Source organism: Hibiscus syriacus, unplaced genomic scaffold, assembly GCF_006381635.1.
Source record: "Hibiscus syriacus cultivar Baekdansim isolate YM2019G1 unplaced genomic scaffold, ASM638163v2 tig00000205_pilon, whole genome shotgun sequence".
Classification (NCBI taxonomy): domain Eukaryota; kingdom Viridiplantae; phylum Streptophyta; class Magnoliopsida; order Malvales; family Malvaceae; genus Hibiscus; species Hibiscus syriacus.
In genome coordinates this window covers 238,742-257,190 of record NW_024061773.1, presented here as the reverse complement: position 1 = coordinate 257,190, position 18,449 = coordinate 238,742, and the positions used below count along the sequence as shown (strand labels likewise).

General features: G+C 33.5%; 2 protein-coding genes across 2 annotated transcripts; both read right to left on the bottom strand.

Annotated features, from left to right (window-relative positions):
- Positions 1 to 2,649: 2,649 nt before the first annotated feature.
- On the bottom strand, positions 2,650 to 3,993 carry LOC120142638 (stemmadenine O-acetyltransferase-like). The gene has a single exon (XM_039157199.1). The coding sequence runs from the start codon at positions 3,991 to 3,993 to the stop codon at positions 2,650 to 2,652; it is 1,344 nt and encodes a 447-aa protein (XP_039013130.1).
- Positions 3,994 to 6,077: 2,084 nt separating this feature from the next.
- On the bottom strand, positions 6,078 to 6,671 carry LOC120142489. The gene has a single exon (XM_039157150.1). It carries the CDS (start codon positions 6,669 to 6,671, stop codon positions 6,078 to 6,080), a length of 594 nt encoding a protein of 197 aa, XP_039013081.1.
- Between the last annotated feature and the right edge of the window lie 11,778 nt (positions 6,672 to 18,449).

Below are 18,449 nucleotides of genomic sequence, written 5' to 3'. Positions count from 1 at the left end.
CCAAAAGGGATTAAAAAAAATGATTTCAAAAACTTTCTTGAATACCTTGCTGCTGCCTTGAGTTACAAATAAAAACATAGGTAAGTTTTGAAATTTATTTTTAAGCATTTTTAGTTGGATTAAAGATTAAGACATGAAATCTAATTTTGTTCTCCATTGAATTCTCTTTCATTTGGTATAATTTGTTCATGTTGTTTAGGCTTATAACCCTAAATTTATGAAATGTTGTATGAAAGGAATGATGAAATTTAAGGTTTCAAGGCTTGAAAATGATGATATATGTGTTGTGATATTAATTTCATGTTTCAAATGATCAAAAATACATTAGTTTTCCTTTAAAGATCAATTTGAAAAAGATGAAAGTTAAAGGCGTTGATGTTTTAAATTGATTTCTATGTTAGATATGATAAGAACATTATGTTGTATGTTTTAGCATGTTTATTCAATGTTGAAAACGAGGAAGAATGGTTGAATCCTAATAGTGACCAAAATGACACTTTAGGAAAAGTTTGAGGATTATATTCAAAGATTTAATTTGATGAAGGCTATGGTTGAAAATTTCAATACATGTTTAAATATTTGGTTTGGAACTTGAAAACTCCTTGGAAGGTGATGGATTATATTCGGCCATAAAGGTTTCATACGGAAAATTTTGTAGGAAAAAATTCAAGTAACTTATTTATGATATTGTTATCTTTCAAGGATTAATTTGAACATTTTATGATTTGTCCTTAAAGTCTAAAAGAGAAATAAAAGCTTAAGGTGAAATTGCGATTTTAAAGATGAATTTAAGTAAGTTAAGGTGGAAATGAAGGGTAAGAAACACTGTAATTACAATGTTATATTGGAATAAAAGGAATGAATATTATGAAATTTTCCTACACTATATGCACATGGGTTAGATGGATTCTAACATGTGCTTTTGATTATTTGTGTTATATGCTTGATGTATTTATAGACATCAATCAAATCCGGGATCAAACTAGCAACAAAGGAAAGGAAAAAGATCGAGCTTAAAGCTTAGTGAAACTTATATTTTGACTTATATAAAAAGTGTCAAAGTGAGTGTAATGCAACATTACATAATACATGGATATTTTACACATCATTAGAAGACTTGTGATGAGTCTACCTTGTTTATATTAACATGATACTTACATCATTAATCATATGTTTGACATGTTCTAAATATGTCAAAAGTTAATATAAAATGCATTGATCACTAATTTATTTATGGTGTTATATCATGAATGTTATTTCGGGTATGAAGTGTCCAATGTTGAATTATGTTGACATACAATGCCATGAATGAAATAAATATAGACTATATGTCCAAGTAGGTCATTGAGGGACACTGGTATAGTTGGCATGCCATAGAGTTCAATAACATGTTGCATATTTGATTTAGCTCTATAGTGTATATAAAGGACACTTACTGCATATGGTGGACATGACCTTATGTGTATTATGGTGGACACAACCTTATGTGTATTAGCACTTCGGTGCATATTTGACTCGTGTACCCAGGATTCTCATAGACTTATATTTAGGCTATGGTTTATTGGTTAATAATGGATAAACATGTAAATAAGCATACGATAATAAATGACAAGTATATTGATAAGAAATTTTACATGTGGTTTATATTATGTTAATATACGATAACATGACTGAAATACATGTAAGTGATTATAATGCATTGAGTATTGTATTTATTTATATTTATGTATTGTATTGCATTGATTATTACTATAATTGCCTCACTAAGTGTATATTTTGTGTGTGATGACTTTCACGCGTAGGTAAAAAGTAGAAATTAGAGTAAGGAGTATTCAACATCATACCTATCGAGGATATATTTTTAATTTCTAGTTGGCATGTATATAGATATCAATATTATTATGATATAAACTATACTTAAAACAATTTGTAATAGTTTACTTGATAGTAGTTTTCAAATGCAAATGAGTCAAAAGTTTTATTGATGTTATATTTTGCGAGCTAGAATGATTTTGTACCGTGATATAATGATTTAATGTTCATTTGTATTTCAAAAACTCCTTAATTAATCAGATAAATTGTTCAAATTAAGTAGCAAAGTTATCAGTAGTAAAATTCAATTGCAAACGTAATCATATTATAATATACTTTTCAAAGAAAACTGAAAACACTTTGGATACACATTGCAGTAACCAGAAAACTATGAGATTAATATGTAATTTGAAAATAACTTTAGTTCGCAATTAAATATGGAATTATCAGTATATTTAAGAAATTAACCTTAAAAATAATGAAAAATAGAATTTAATTTACACCTAAATTAAATAATTTTATTTTAGAGATTAAATTGAATAAAATTTAAATTTAAATTTAAAAATATATTAAATATAATTAATTTATTTCTACGTTACCTAAATTGTTTTTTCATAGTATAATAACTTCAAGATTTTGTCTAATGGTTAGGTGTTGGATTATTCTGCTGAATGTTTTAGTTTAACCTCCGCTGAGGCAAATTATAACAAAACAAACACATCGTTTATTTGAATCAAACATAGATTAACCTCTGCTGAGGCAAATTATACAAAAAAAAAGGAGCAGATTTCAAAACATATTAGGTTTGGGAATCTCCTGTTTTTTGTTTGTTTGTGTTTAGATCTTACTTTTATCAAAGTAAGAATTTGGAGAAGCAAATGCGAGGAACTCTGGATCACGTTCAAGAAAATTTATCTCTTTCTCGGGTAATGTAACCCATACTTCAATGGCGTTGTGTTGCCTAGCGTTTTTAATAAAGAAACCGCTGCAGAACTCTCGATTATGGCCATCAATCCCTGGAATGCCAAGCAGAGTCCCCTTTCCCCACCCAAAATCTTCATTTGCATCCAAGGTATTGATCAAGCTGCTTAAAACAAATAAATCTGCATTCCCTTTTGACACCATTTCTACAAGATGGTTGAGTTGCTCTGTCATCGTTTTAAAGCCTTGCAGAACAATCTGGGGATCATTAGGGGCACTTTTTGTTGCTTGTCTCAATAGATAACCCAACTCAGATAAGTCTATATCTTTTCCAACTGGGTTGTACATGCTATTTGTCGTCAAAAACAGGTTCCCAATTGAATAACTCGGTAAGATGGGCTTCAATCTTGGTCGAAGGTTAACTGGTTGGCATAAAATAGCTGGCTTTAGAATTCCTGAAGCTGATCGATATGCCTGGATGACATGTTTCCATATGAATGCAGTGAGTGCTAATGCTCGGGAAGGATGCTCCAAGCTTTTGCTTTTCACTTTCAACTTAAGAGTCGAAATCGCATTGGCATCAAACACGTAAGTCCTTGTCATCATACGCCTGTCGTAATTGAAGAACATGCTTTTCCAGTCGGCATTTTCCGGCATCGACTCGATCGGAGGGAAAAGCCGTGACGATGCCCCTAACAGTCCAGGATTTGGTATTTCGCCGTTCGAGCCACGACTGAAAGCTGCCCAACTGTTAAGGAAAGCAGACAGGGTAGCTCCATCAAAGATCTTGTGGAAAACACACAAACCTATTGCAATCCCACCGCAATCGAAGATGTTGACTTGAACAGCCAATTGTGGTGCTGTTGTTGAGTCTTGAATATAGCAAAAGGGTCGACAAGGAAGCAATCGGTTCATTGCCTCTAGTTTCTGAGTTGGCTCAATGAAATCAGATAGTCGACCTTTCACCTTGGTTTCAACATAAGGAACTCCCTCTTCGAAATCAGTAATAAAAAGGTTGTTCTTCACCCGACCTGCAACAGGGTAAAACTGAGTCAAAGCTTTGGAAAGCGATTGTTGTAGTTTCTCTGAGAATTGGGAACCGTCGATATTGGAATCACCAGGTTTAGCATAAAAGAGGATTACCGGAGTATACATTCCGGGAGCGAGTTGGTCAAAAAGGGAAAGGTTGAATGGTTTAAAGAGATGAAGTTTTGAAGAGGAGGGCTTAACCATATGCTTTGAAGTTATATGAACTTCCATTTCTGCAACAGTTGAAATGAAACAGTATAAAGTGAAAGCTTAAACGTGTGATGCAAAACTGGCTTTCTTCTGTTCTATTGAAGTTCAGGCTCAATGGATTTTATACTACATTTTCTACTTTTCAAAATTAGTTGGGGCTAGTTTTGCCCCATATAAAAAAACTAAATCTGTCCCTAACCATGGGGACAAGAGGAATTTAGTTGGAATAGTTTAGTGAAGTCATTAATAAATGTAATATAATATGTTCATCAGTATACAATTATTGTCCCAAATCGATCCAAAGTAGCACAATTGACTCTGGTGGGTGAGTTTTCCAGTAGAGAATTTCTACATATGCATGAACTCGAACTTGAGACTCACTTAAGTGATATCAAGTTGCTTACCACTTAAACCAACCCCGTTAATGTTTAGAATTTTTTTAAGTATTAATAATGTTTACACTCTGCAAATACAATTATTCGAACGGAAAATCTCAAAGAGTAGCAAGTTTTCCTTTTACCACAAAGATGATACCAACAAAATTAACTTACAATGAGTCTTGAAAAACAATTCTTTATAGATTTAATATAAAAATATTTCTAAAAAATAAAATTAACATGTTTATGAAAGAATATTGACATCCTTAAACATAAATTGACATCCATTATTAATTTTTAGCCACTTCAAAAATTCTATATAAAATTTCTAAATTTCACACCAAAATAATTTTTCTAACTTCATACCTTCTTGATTGGTTGTATGTATATGTTTCTTAAAGCTTTTCATTTATGATTTAATTTATCTTGATAACGGCACGAACTGAATTACCTCAATAGTTAAAATGATGATTGTTGTCTTTAAAGGTCTCGGATTTGAACACCAATATTAACAGATTTGTTTGAGCGTTCATTAAATACTATCTTATAATTATCTTTTAAAAAAATCTATCTTGATAATGATTTATAAAAGCAACTTGCTCGCACGAAAAATATTTATTTAACTGGTAGGGTGTGCTAGAGATTGAAGGATGATGAATATTTAATATTTTATGCATAAGTAAACAAAAACGATTGACTTTAGAAACATTAAACGCGTTAAATGCTTAATATTTTTTATGGATAGTATTTTTCTATTTTATTGGTAGATCTCTGACATTTTATAGCTCCTAACGTCAGGATTTTGATAGATGTAATATAATATGTTCGTTAGTATACAATTATTGTCAATCTGTCTTTCCATCATATTCGTATCTTAAAAAAATAATCCTCTCTAATATACTACTTGTGGAGACTTATTAATATAGGTAAAATAATACGTTTAGTACCTAAACTATCAATTTTGATATGTTTTAGTACATAAACTTTCAGTTTTTTCAAAATCATACTTAATATTTAGTTTTTTGTTTCTTTTTAGTACTCGTCATTAAAAACTTAACGTGTTTAGTACATTGTTTTTTAAAGAGTCATGGAATTCATTCATTCAAATGAAAATAGCATCAAGTAGTACATCATTCTTAATACATTCGGGCTCATAAAAAAAGAACCACAATTGGTTGGTCATGGACAAAGCCCTATGTGCTAACGTATGAGCCACCCTATTAGCCTTGCGGGGAATGTAGCAAATCTTGAAATTTGGATGTGCAACCAGTTCTTCATGTACCTAGTTTAGAAGCATACCGACCACCACCGAGATGTCTTCACTGTGATTGTTCAAACGATTGACCATTCTGATTGCATCTCCTTCGATTATGACTTGATCCAAGTCGTTTTCCATTGAAAATCTATCAGCTTGGATGAAGGCTAACGCTTCAGTTGTCGATGAATGCTCTATCTACGTTAATATTAACCCTTCCTACTGGTGGATGATTCTACAAAGCTTTTACAGAGGGTTGTTGGTTCGAACTGCAATGGTTTGAAGACTGTCACTAGTTTGAAGCTTGCTGCCAGCTCCCAAGTTTTACTCACAACATCACAATCAACTTGGAGATCTATGCGTTTAATACCTAAACTGTCAATTTTGATATGTATCAGTACCTAAATTTGTAGTTTTTTTCAAAATCATACTTAACGTTTGGTTTTTGTTTCCTTTTAGTACATCGCCAGTTTTTAATTTAGATGTGCAGCTAGTTTTTCATGTACCTCGTTTAGAAGCATATCGACCACCGAGATGTCTTCACTGTGATAGTTCAAACGATTGACTATTCTGATTGCATCTCCTTTGATTATGACATGATCCCAATCATTCTCTATTGCAAATCTAACAGCTTGGACGATGGTTAACGCTTCAACTGATTCAGTCATTTGAGGAGCATCTCCAAACACCATTCCGTGGTGATCCCGAGCAATAAGTCCTAGAGTTGCCTCACTTGATCTGTTGATGAATGCTCCATCTACGTTAATCTTAACCCTTCCAACCGATGGATGATTCCACAAAGCTTGGACAGAGGGTCGTCGATTCGGACTTGAATGGTTTGAAGACTCTGTCACTACTTTGAAGCTTGCTGCCAGCTCCCAAGTTTTACTCACAACATCATGATCAACTTGGAGATCTCCATCGTGGACCCATTGATTTATCCTGTTCCAAAGGTTCCAAAGCAGAAGAGCCATTCGAGCAAGACCCTTACTGTCTAACAGATTACTTGCATGTTCGAGCCATTCTTTACTGGAGTCCATTTGCAAGTTAACAATCGAGAGGTTCATGTTGGTAATGCTCAATCCCACATAGTATTGGAAACACTATTGGGAATGGGTATTTAAGGTTTGGATTCTCCACTTTCTTGTTGAGTGAAAGAGAACAAGGGGAACTCTCGTGCACCGCTGTCGCCGTTGTCCGTCCGTCTTGTCTCAGCTCGGCTCGGCTCGGCTCGTGGTCGTGGTAGTGGTAATATGTGTCTTCGACACGTCCGCGCGGATACTATCTTTTTAGAGAAAATTCTTGTGGAATTTCAAATGATAACAGCTGATTTATGAGTTGTCAGAAATTAAACAGTTTTTTCTAAGTTAAATCAAACTGTTAAGATGGATCTGGACTGATTTCCAGCTTTGTACAAAGGAGACAAGCTGTTAATATCAGGAGTTACATGATTTAATTTCAAGAGTTATAACAGCTGAATAATGATGCAATGGACCTGGACTATTTTTTAGTCAGATTCATATGGACGTTTCAGCTGTTACTATGAAGGGTTTTAATCCTGATTTTGTATGGATGATTTTAACCCTATTTCTAGCCTATAAATAAAGAGTTGGATTCAGCTTCTCAACTCACTCTCAACATTCAGAATTCACTCTCCAAATATTTTCTATAGTTGTTCTCTGTGTGCTTTCCGATCAGAAGTGCAATACCACCAGCAGTCCACTTCAGTTTCGGGTGTACGAAATTTGGAGTGACCTTGTTAACCTCGAGTACGGACCGCCCTACTGCAACAATTACACACATCGGGGCAAATTTGTTTATAAGGCAGTGGTTTTACCATGACATGGTTTACGAATATGTTTCTTTTAAATTACTGTTTATCTTTCCTATTAATGCTAATGGTATGATTTTGCAGTCCATATTTACAACAATTTAGAAACGAATTTTGTATACTGCAATTATGAAAAGACCTTTGAGTAAACTGATTCCCGATCTTTCCAAGCTCGATGCACTTGATGGAAAGAATTATAGAAGGTGGTCCCAACCATATTCTTTGAGCATCTTGATCTTGACTAAGTGTTGCTCAACCCACCACCTACCATGCCGCCAACCCTAGCTATCGGTAATGATATGGATACAATTCTGAATGAAGATGCCTTAGCAGCTGCCACCGTTACTCTCGCTATCTACGATAAATACGAGAATGATAACAAAACGGTGCGATGACATATGCTCAATCACATGTCAAATAAATTATTTGATATGTTTCTTAGAGAAAAGAGTGCCAAGAGATGCAAATGTGTGAGGTACTTCAAGCCAATATTCTCATTGAGAAGCTGCCCAAGTCCTGGTCCGACTACCGCAATTCTCTTAAGCATAAGAAGAGAGAAATTTTGCTTGAAGAGCTGGTGGGTCATATGAAGATTGAAGAATCCAATCGTTTAAAAGATAAGGTTACTAATTCTCTGAGTAATTTATCTTTTAGAGCTAACTTGGTTGAGTTTAGATTCAAGAAGATCATGAAACGAGGGAATCAAGACAAGAAGACAAAACCTCAGGAGGCTACCAACTTAAAAAAGTCAGAAAGGCCAAACCTGAAGGAATGACGCTCAAGTGCTATGTCTACGATTTACCCGACCACAAAGCTTACCAATGCCAATACCGCTCAGACCGCCAAAATAACAACAAGTCACAGATGCACGTTGTAGAAGAAGATGATGATATCATTATTGTGGTGGTCTTAGAAGTTAATCTGGTGGAAAATAGTACGGAATGGGTTGTTGACACTGGCGCTTCGAAGCATTTCTGCGCAAGGAAGGAGTTTTTCACCGAATTCGAGGATGAGAACATAGGTGAACGTGTGTACATGGGGAACTCTAGCAGTTCTGAAGTGCTAGGCAAAGGCAAGGTTTTACTCAAGCTGACTTCTGGTAAAACTCTGGCTTTAAATTATGTTTTGTATATACCTGCCTTGCGTATAAATTTGATAAGTGGTGGGCTTCTGAATAAGGCAAGCATTAAGTTAGTTTTTGAGGCAGATAAACTTGTACTTTCCTGAAATAGTTATTATGTTGGGAAAGGATTTTTAAACAATGGTTTATTTGTCAAAGAAACTCAATTTAATGAAAATAAAGCTACCACTTCTGCTTATATTGTTGAGTCCATTGATATGTGGCATGCTAGATTAGGACACGTGAATATTCATGCTTTAAAGAAATTGATGAATATGAATGTTCTTCCTAAACTAGATATGAATAGCTTTAACAAATGTGAAATTTGAATAGAAGCTAAGCATACTAGACCTCACTTTAAGACTATTTCTAATAGAAAGTCTGAGTTGTTAGAACTCATTCATATTGATCTAGCAGATTTTAGAAACACTTAAAGTAAAAGGGGAAAACACTACTACATATTTTTTTGTATATGATTATTCAAGATATACAAAAGTTTATCTCCTAAGAACTAAAGATGAAACTGAAAACTTCTTTGTTGTTTACAAGGCAGAAGTTGAAAATCAGTTAGATAAGAGAATCAAACGGGTTAGGTATGATAGAGGTGTTGAATATGAATCTAATTTCTTAAAATTTATTTGTGAAAAGAATGGAATAATTCATGAAACTTCAGCCCCTATTTTCCTCAACAAAATGGTATAGCCGAAAGGAAAAATAGAACTTTAAAAGAGATGATGAATTCCTTACTAATAAGTTCAGGGGTTATCTGATAACATATGAGGGGAAGCCATTCTATCGACAACTCATATATTGAACCGAGTTCCTCATAAGAAATTAGATTCTACCCCATATGAATTGTGGAATGTATACGCTCATAATTTACAATACATGAAAGTGTGGGGTGTCTAGCCAAAGTGGGTTTGCCAATGGATGTGCTACAAATAGTGCTGCATACAGATTCATGCTTTTACAAGATTATTCTATTTGTGAGCCAATGGATGTTATTTTCTTTGAAAATACTTTTCCTTTAAAGGAACCGAGAGTAAATATCGAAACACAAATATAATATAATCCATCCACTTCTTCTAGTAATTCTGCTAGGTCTTCTGAACAAATTGTTTTTGAGCCTAGAAGAAGTAAAAAGCAAAGAGTTGAAACCTCTTTAGGATAATACTTTATTACTTCCTTTATTTATGAGATAAATGATTTAGACTCCATTTCAAATCCTATAGCTCAAATTTTTCTGTTAGATGAGGATCCTAAAACCAATCTGCAAGAAATGGATCTTTCGGAAGAAACTGAGGCCAGATGGTTCGATTCAGTGGTACAAGACAAGGTTAGTCGTCAAAGGGTTCACTCAAAGGTTTGGCTTAGACTACTTTAGTACATACTCTCTCGTTACGCAAATCTCAATGATTTGTGCATTATTTGCGCTAGCCTCTATTCACAAGTTGCAGGTACATCAAATGGATGTTAAGACTGCTTTTTTGAATGAGGATCTAGATGAGGAGATTTACATGGAGCAGCCACTAGGTTTTGAAGCACCTGGTATGGAAGACAAAGTCTGTAGACTTAAAAAGTCACTTTATGGGGCTTAAGCAGGCTTTTAAACAGTGGTATGAGAAATTCCATAAAACTATTCTTAGTTTTGGTTTTGTTGTGAATGGTTTGGATGCTTGTGTGTATTCGAAGATGTTTGGCACTGAATGTGTCATCATAAGTTTGTATGTTGATAACATGTTGATTTTCAGTTCTAACATTGAGTCTATTAACAAAGTTAAAAAATTCTTGTCCACTAAGTTTGAGATGACAGATTTGGGAGAAGTAGATGTAATCTTAGGAGTCAAATTTACCAAAACTGAAAAGGAATTTTCTTTAAGTCAAGCACATTATATAGAGAAAGTGCTAAAGAAATTTTACAGCTTTGATGTCATCACTGTTCGAACTCCTTATGACCCTAGCATACATCTAGTTAAAAATAAAGGAAATAGTATTTCCCAAACTGAATATGCTAAATTAATCGGAAGTTTAATGTTCTTAATGAACTACACTCAGCCTGATATTGCTTATACTGTGAGTAGACTGAGTAGATATACTCATAACCCGAGTGGTGAACATTGGATTGCTCTTAAACGCTTATTGAAGTATCTTAAGGGTACTTTGTATTGGAAACTTGAGTTTGTTGGCTTTCATGCGGTACTGGAAGGATATTATAATGCCAACTGGGTTTCTGATAATGATGTGGTAAGCTCTACAAGTGGGTATATTTTTTACTTTGGGCGAAGCAACAATTATGTGGAAATCATCAAATCATACTTGTATAGCTCGTTCTAACATGGAGTCAGAGTTTATAGCTCTTGACCTAGCTGGGCAAGATACCGAGTGGCTCAGAAGCTTGTTAGCAGATATTCCGTTGTGGAGAAGACCGACTGCTTCTGTTTTCTTATTGTGTGATTCACAAGCTGCGATATGTGTGGCTAAGAACCAAGCTTACAATGGTAAAAAAAAGACATATTCATATAAAACATGAATCAGTTAGACACTTAATAAATAATGGAGTGCTCTCTTTAGAGTATGTGAAGTCGGAAAGGAACCTAGCAGATCCACTTACCAAAGGGTTAAATAGGAAACTGGTTCTAGATCGAGGGGGATAGGTTTAAAGCTTATTGGTTGAGGAATTCATGGTGGATACCCAACTTAGTTATCTAAGTTCCATGTGGTCAAACGAAACCATGGAAAGACTCGTAGTGCATATTCCTACTACCTATCCCTATGATGAATAATGTGCATGCCCAGGATGAGCTTAATTGCTCTTAATAAATTCATAGTCCAGGCTTTGGGCGGTCTTAGTGATAAAGACTTGATGAATTTACTGATTTTGGTTGAATATCTATTCTTAATAAGTTCATAATCCAGAGTGAGTAGATAGTCCTAAATGAGAAAGAAATAATGAACTTACCGACAGAAAGGTTGAGTTTGTTAAACTCTTAATAAATTCAAATCCAATAATTTGGATAGTTCTAGTGAGAATGACTTATTGAATTTACCGATTAATGAGGTTGAATATTTATTCTTAATGACTTCTTATCCCAGAGTTTGGGTGGTTCATTTATAACAAACTTGAAGAAAGTCACCATACCCTTTGTGAGGTTGAGCTATTATAAAAACTCTTAATTATTTCATATCCCTGTTAAGGGTGGTTTATATCGAGATAAACTTGATGAAATAACCTATGTAAGTGAGAAGGGTTAGCCGCCTTCTATGAAAAATGTTAGACCATTTTTCTAGCACACTTACTAGAATCCTGAGGTAAGATGGCCAAATATATACTTTTGTATATATATATCTTACACATCAAGGACTTAGGTGGATGAAGGGGTTAGTTGTGTGTTATGAGTTTACCCCAATCTTAGAAAGTTCAAGACTAGTTTCACTTATCTAAGAGAAGGATTGTTCATCATCACTATGTACTAGTTCCATATACGTTAACTAGTGATTAAGCAACTAATCTCGATATTGCTCTTCTGGAAAGTTTATTTTCGAGTTTCAAAATAATTTTTTGCATTAGTGGGGAATGTTGGTAATGCTTAATCCACATAATATTGGAAACATTGGGAATATGTATTTAAGGTTTGGATTCTCCACTTCCTTGTTGAGTGAAAGAGAATAAGGGAAACTCTCGTACACGCCGCGTCGTCCGTCTCGTCTCGGCTCGGCTCGGCAAGGCATGACACGGCACGGCTCGGCTCAGTCATGGTCATGGTCGTGGTCGTGGTAATACGTGTCTTTAACACGTCCGTGCGGATATTATATTTTTAGAGAAAATTTTTGTGGAATTTCTCTTTGAAAGAAACAAATGAAAAAATGTGAAAGATTTCACTGAAATTTATAGGCTGTTGAGGACTGTTTAAATTCAAATGATAACAGTGATTTATGAGTTATCAGAAATTAAACAGTTTTTCCTAAATTAAATCAAAACTTTAAATGTATCTAAGATGTATCTGACTTTTCAGCTTTGTACAAATGAGACAAACTGTTAATATCAGGAGTTACAGGAGTTACAAGAGTTACATGATTGAATTTCAGGAGTTATAACAGATGAATAATGATGCAATGAACCTGGACTTTTTGGGTCAGGTTCATATGGATGTTTCAGTGTTACTATGAATGGTTTTAATCCTGATTTGTTATGGACGATTTTAATCCTATTTTTAGCCTATAAATAGAGAGCTGGATTCAGCTTCTCAACTCACTCTCAACATTTAGAATTCACTCTCAAAGTATTTTTTTACAGTTGTTCTCTGTGTGCTTTCCGATTAGAAGTGCAATACCACCAGCAGTCTACTTCGGTTTCGGGTGTACGAAATTTGGATTAGTCGTGTTAACCTCGGGGGACGGACCGCCTACTACAGCGATTATACACATCGGGCGAATTCGTTTATGAGGCAATGGTTTTACCACGACATGGTTTACGAATATGTTTCTTTTAAATTACTGTTTATCTTTCCTGTCAGTGTTAACGGTGTGATTTTGCAGTCCATATTTCCAACAGTTCAAACCATAAAGGATGAGGATTGACCGTGGTTTTTAGGAAGTTTTTGAGGGCATTGATAGTTGTTTCTTCTTCTTCCAGTTGGCACATGGGGTAGTTCCAATGGAAGCAGCAACGGCTTTTTCCATTGGCATTGTATCATAACACATTATCCAACCAAAAATCTTCACTTTAGGTAAGATGGGGAGCTTGGCAAGCGTTGTCTAGTTTTTTTATAGATCCCTAATTATGTCTGCTTTCATAAATAGCCAACAGTACCCGGATTTTGTCGAGTAGCAACCGGTGTTGTGGTACTCCCAAATGATAGCGGCTTTTTTATTTGGAGATATGAGGGTTCCAAGGATAGCTCTAGCATCATCCATAGAGAAAGCATTCAAAACTTTTTTCGTGTCCCAATATGGGAATTCTGAAACCATAAAATCACGGCACTTGCAGGAGGAAACTAGATTATTAAAGTATGCCGTCACAAGTGAGATTGGTTTAGATCCCCCCACCTATCATAAAAGATTTTTGCCTCACTTTCAAAGCCAATTCCCTTAAAGAAACCATGAGAGCTTCTTTAGCTTTAAGGATACTCGTTCACGCATTGGATGGATTATTCCCAATCGTTGCATCCAAGAACTCCGTTCTGGGCAAGTATTTGGCTTTAAACATGAGGAAGGTAATCCATTCTAGATTGTGGATGAACCACCTTATTTGGTTTCCCAGGAGCGCGATATTGAATTTCTTGAGATCCTTAAAACCCATACCACCATCCCTTTTAGCTCTACAAGCTTTTCCCAAGCAATTAGCGCCCATCCTCTAGCTCTATTTCTACCCGACCACCAATAGTTACATATATTAATGGTGATCGCATCAAGGACCCCATCCGGGAGGAGGTAACATGTCATTGCGTACGTGGGGAGAACTTGCGCAACTGACTTGATGAAAACCTCCCGGCCACCGTAAGAAAAGAGGTTTTTTGTCCACCAATTAATTCTTTTGTTCACTTTCTCCTTCATAAAGGCAAAAGTATCAATTTTGTTTCGTCCTACAACAAGCAGGAGTCCAAAATAGTTTCCCGGTTGCACTCCTTTGTTGACCCCAAAAATATCCTTGATACGTCTTCGATCATCGGCCTTGGTGTTTGACAGAAAAAAATCATGGACCATGCTCAAGATCTCCTTCAAGCACATTGCCTCTTTGATATAGTTTTTGATAAACATGAGGCTATCTGGGAGATACTTGCTACTTTCAGGAACCCTAGGCTGTCACATTGTATAGAAACCGTAAGAGCACTTTCTTGGGGGAACCAACTTTGTCTTTTAACCTGCTTACTCTGGGGCCAATCTTCTAATTTATTGCATAGTGACACAAAGTTAAATTAAGAATATGACAACCACAAGAGTGTAAAAAGTTTTAGATTTTTATCTAACAAATTTTTTGTAGTCCTTGATGTTTTCATTCATATTTGACCCATTATCATACCTTTGTCCTCTCACGTCATCTATGTCAATACAAGATCCTTGAATTCAATTTGTAAAACACAAAAAGTTCTTGACCAATGGTATCGTTCACATTTAAAAATCCTAAAAGACTCTTCAACAATAATAAGATTCAAAAACATATTTCATTATGAGAGACATTTGTTCTTGGTGGCTCGCATCAAGAATACAATCAAGTATGTTTAAAAATACTTCACTTGTTTTATGTTTAATAATTTCATACTTAATTACAGAAAAAAAAAATAATGTAATACCCCAAAAATATAGTTTGTCACCAAAATGAATAAAATGAAAGTTTGGTGGCTAAAGTATAAACTTGGGAAAGTTTAGGAACTAAAATGGTAATTTTAAAAAAATATATATTTTGTCTCGTAAATGAATAGTTACCCTCAAGAATGACGTTTTGGTGTCATTCAAATTTTTAGTACAAAGTTTATGTTAAAATCCATAAAATGTGAAAGTTCGAGAAAAATTTGGATAATCGGGTTAAATAGAAAATTCATGAAATTTTGCTAGATGATAAAGAAAGGGTAAAAATGTGTTTTACATACTTTAAAATGATAAGATTTAATTTGGAACATAGGATTTAAGTTGATTTCCATGCTAAATCTTAGCCATTGGATTAAAAAGGACAAGATTATAATTTTGAAACTTTAAAAGAGTAAAGTTGTAAACAACTAACTTCATGGTTTAATTTCAACCCTTGGATGATAAATTTGCTATGTGGCATGTTTAAGATCATTAGATTTTAAGGTCATAATAGTCATTTTGGATTAAAATGAATTTTAAATTCATTTAGGATATAAAATCACAAAATGATTAAAGAAAATCAATTCAAGAACTTTCTTGAATACCTTGATGCTGCCTTGAGTTACAAAGAAAACCATAGTTAAGTTTGAAATTTATTTTTAAGCATTTTGAGTTCGATTTAAGATTCAGAAATGAAATCCAATTTTTTTTCTTCATTGAATTCTCTTTCATTTGGTATACTTTGTGCATGTTGTTGATGCTTATAACCCTAAATTTATGAAAAGATTGCATGAAAGGGATGATGAATTTGAGATTTCAAGGCTTAAAAAGGATGATATAGGTGTTGTGATGTTAATTTCATATTTCAAGTGTTGAAAAATCTATTAGTTTTCCTTAAAAAATCAATTTGAAGAAGTTGAAAAGTTAAAGGGGTTGATGTTTTGAATTGAATTTTATGCTAGATATGATGAGATCATTATGTTGTATGCTTTAGCATGTTTATTCAAGCTTGAAAATGAGGAAGAATGGTTGAATCCTATTAGTGACCAAAATGACACTTTAGGAAAAGTTTGAGAATTATATTCAAAGCTTTAATTGATGAAGACTATGGTAGAAAATTTCAATACATATTTAAATGTGTGGTTTGGAACTTGAAAACACCTTGGAAGGTGATGGATTATATTCGGGCATAAGGGTTTCTTAAGGAAAAATTTGTAGGAAAAATTCAAGTAACTTAGTTATGATATTTGTTATCTCTCAAGGATTAATTTGTTGATTAAATAATTAGATTTAGACTTGAAATGTGAAATTTTTATGATTAGTCCTAAAAGAGAAATAAAGGCTTAAGATGAAATTGTGATTTTAAAGATGAATTCAAGTAAGTTAAGGTGGAAATGAAGTGTAGGAAACATTGTAATTACAATGTTATATTGGAATAAATGGAATTATATGTGCAAGTGTTAGATGGATTCTAACATGTGCTTTTGATTATTTGTGTTATATGTTTGATGTATTTATAAACATCAATCAAAATTGGGATCAAACTACCAACAAAGGAAAAGAAAAAGATCGAGCTTAAAGCTTAGTGAGGCTTATATTTTGACTTAAATAAAAAGTATCAAGGTGAGTGTAATGCATACATAACATAATACACAAATATTTTACCCATCATTAGGAAGACTTGTGATGAGTCTACCTTGTTTATATTAACATGATATTTATGTCATTAATCATATGTTTGACATGTTCTAAATATGTCAAAAGTTAATATAAAATGCATTGATACTAATTTATTTATGATGTTATATCATGAATGTTATTTTGGGTATGAAGTGCCCAATGTTGAATTATGTTGACATGCAATGCCATGAATGAAATAAATATAGACTATGCCCAAGTAGGTCATTGAGGGACAATGTTACAGTTGGTATGTCATAGTCCAACAACATGCTACATATTTGATTTAGCACTATAGCGTATATAAAGGACACTTAGTGCATACGGTGGATATGACCTTATGTGTATTATGGTGGGCACGACCTTATGTGTATAGCACTTCGGTGCATATTTGACTCGTGTTTATAGGATTCTCATAGACTTATATTTGGGCTATGGTTTATTGGCTAATAATTGATAAACATGTAAATAAGCATACGAACTTTCGAAATAAATGACAAGTATATTGCTAAGAAATTTTGTATGTGGTTTATATTATGTTAATATATGATAACATGACTGAAATACATGTAAGTGATTATAATGCATTGAGTATTTCTATTTATTGACATTTATGTGTTGAATTGCATTGATTATTACTATGATTGCCTCACTAAGTGTATACTTAGTGAGTGATGACTTTCATGCGCATATAAAAAGCATAAATTAGAGTAAGGAGTATTCGACATCATACTTATTGAGGAGTATTTCTTTAATATCAGTAATGGTATCTTTCTAATGTATTTTTTATTTATAGTTGACGTGTATATAGATGTTAATATTATGGTATAAACTATGCTTAAAACAGGTTTCTAGTAATTTACTTGATAGTAGTTTTCAAATGCAAATGAGTCAAAAGTTTTATTGATGTTATATTTTGCGAGCTAGAATGATTTTGTACCGTGATTTAATGTTCATCTGTATTTCTAAAACTTGTTAATTAATCAGATAAATTGTTCTAATTAAGTAGTAAAGTTATCAGTAGTAAAATACAATTGCAAACGTAATCATATTATAATATACATTTCAAAAAAAAAACTGAAAACAATTTGGATACACATTGCACTAATCAGAAAACTAAGAGATTAATATTTAATTTGAAAATAAATTTAGTACACAATTATATAAGTAATTATCAGTATATTTATGAAATTAACCTTAAAATAATGAAAAAATAGAATTAAATTTATACATAAATTAAATAATTTTATTTTTGGGATTAAATTGAATAAAATATAAAATTAAATTTAAAAATATATTAAATATAATTAATTTCTTTCTTAGTTTAGCCTAAATAGTTTTTTCATAGTATAATAACTTCAAGATTTTTTCTAATGGTTAGGTGTTGGATTATTCTGCTTAATGTTTTAGTTTAACCTCTGCTGAGGCAAATTACAGCAAAACAAACACATCGTTTATTTGAATCAAATATAGATTAACCTCTGGTGAGGCAAATTATACCCAAAAAAAAAACAAGGAGCAGATTTCAAAACATATTTTGGGAACCACCTGTTGTTTGTTTGTTTGTGTTTATATCTTACTTTTATCAAAGTAAGAATTTGGAGAAGCAATTGCGAGGAACTCTGGATCACGTTCAAGAAAATTTATCTCTTTCTCGGGTAATGTAACCCATACTTCAATGGCGTTCTGCTGCCTAGCGTTTTTAATAAAGAAACATCTGCAGTACTCTCGATTATGGCTATCAATCCCTGGAATGCCAAGCAGAGTCCCCTTTCCCCATCCAAAATCTTCACTTGCATCCAAAGTATTTATCAAGCTGCTTAAAATAAATAAATCCGCATTCCCTTTAGACACCATTTCTGCAAGATGGCTGAGTTGCTCTGTCATGGTTTTAAATCCTTGCAGAACAATCTGGGGATCATTAGGGACACT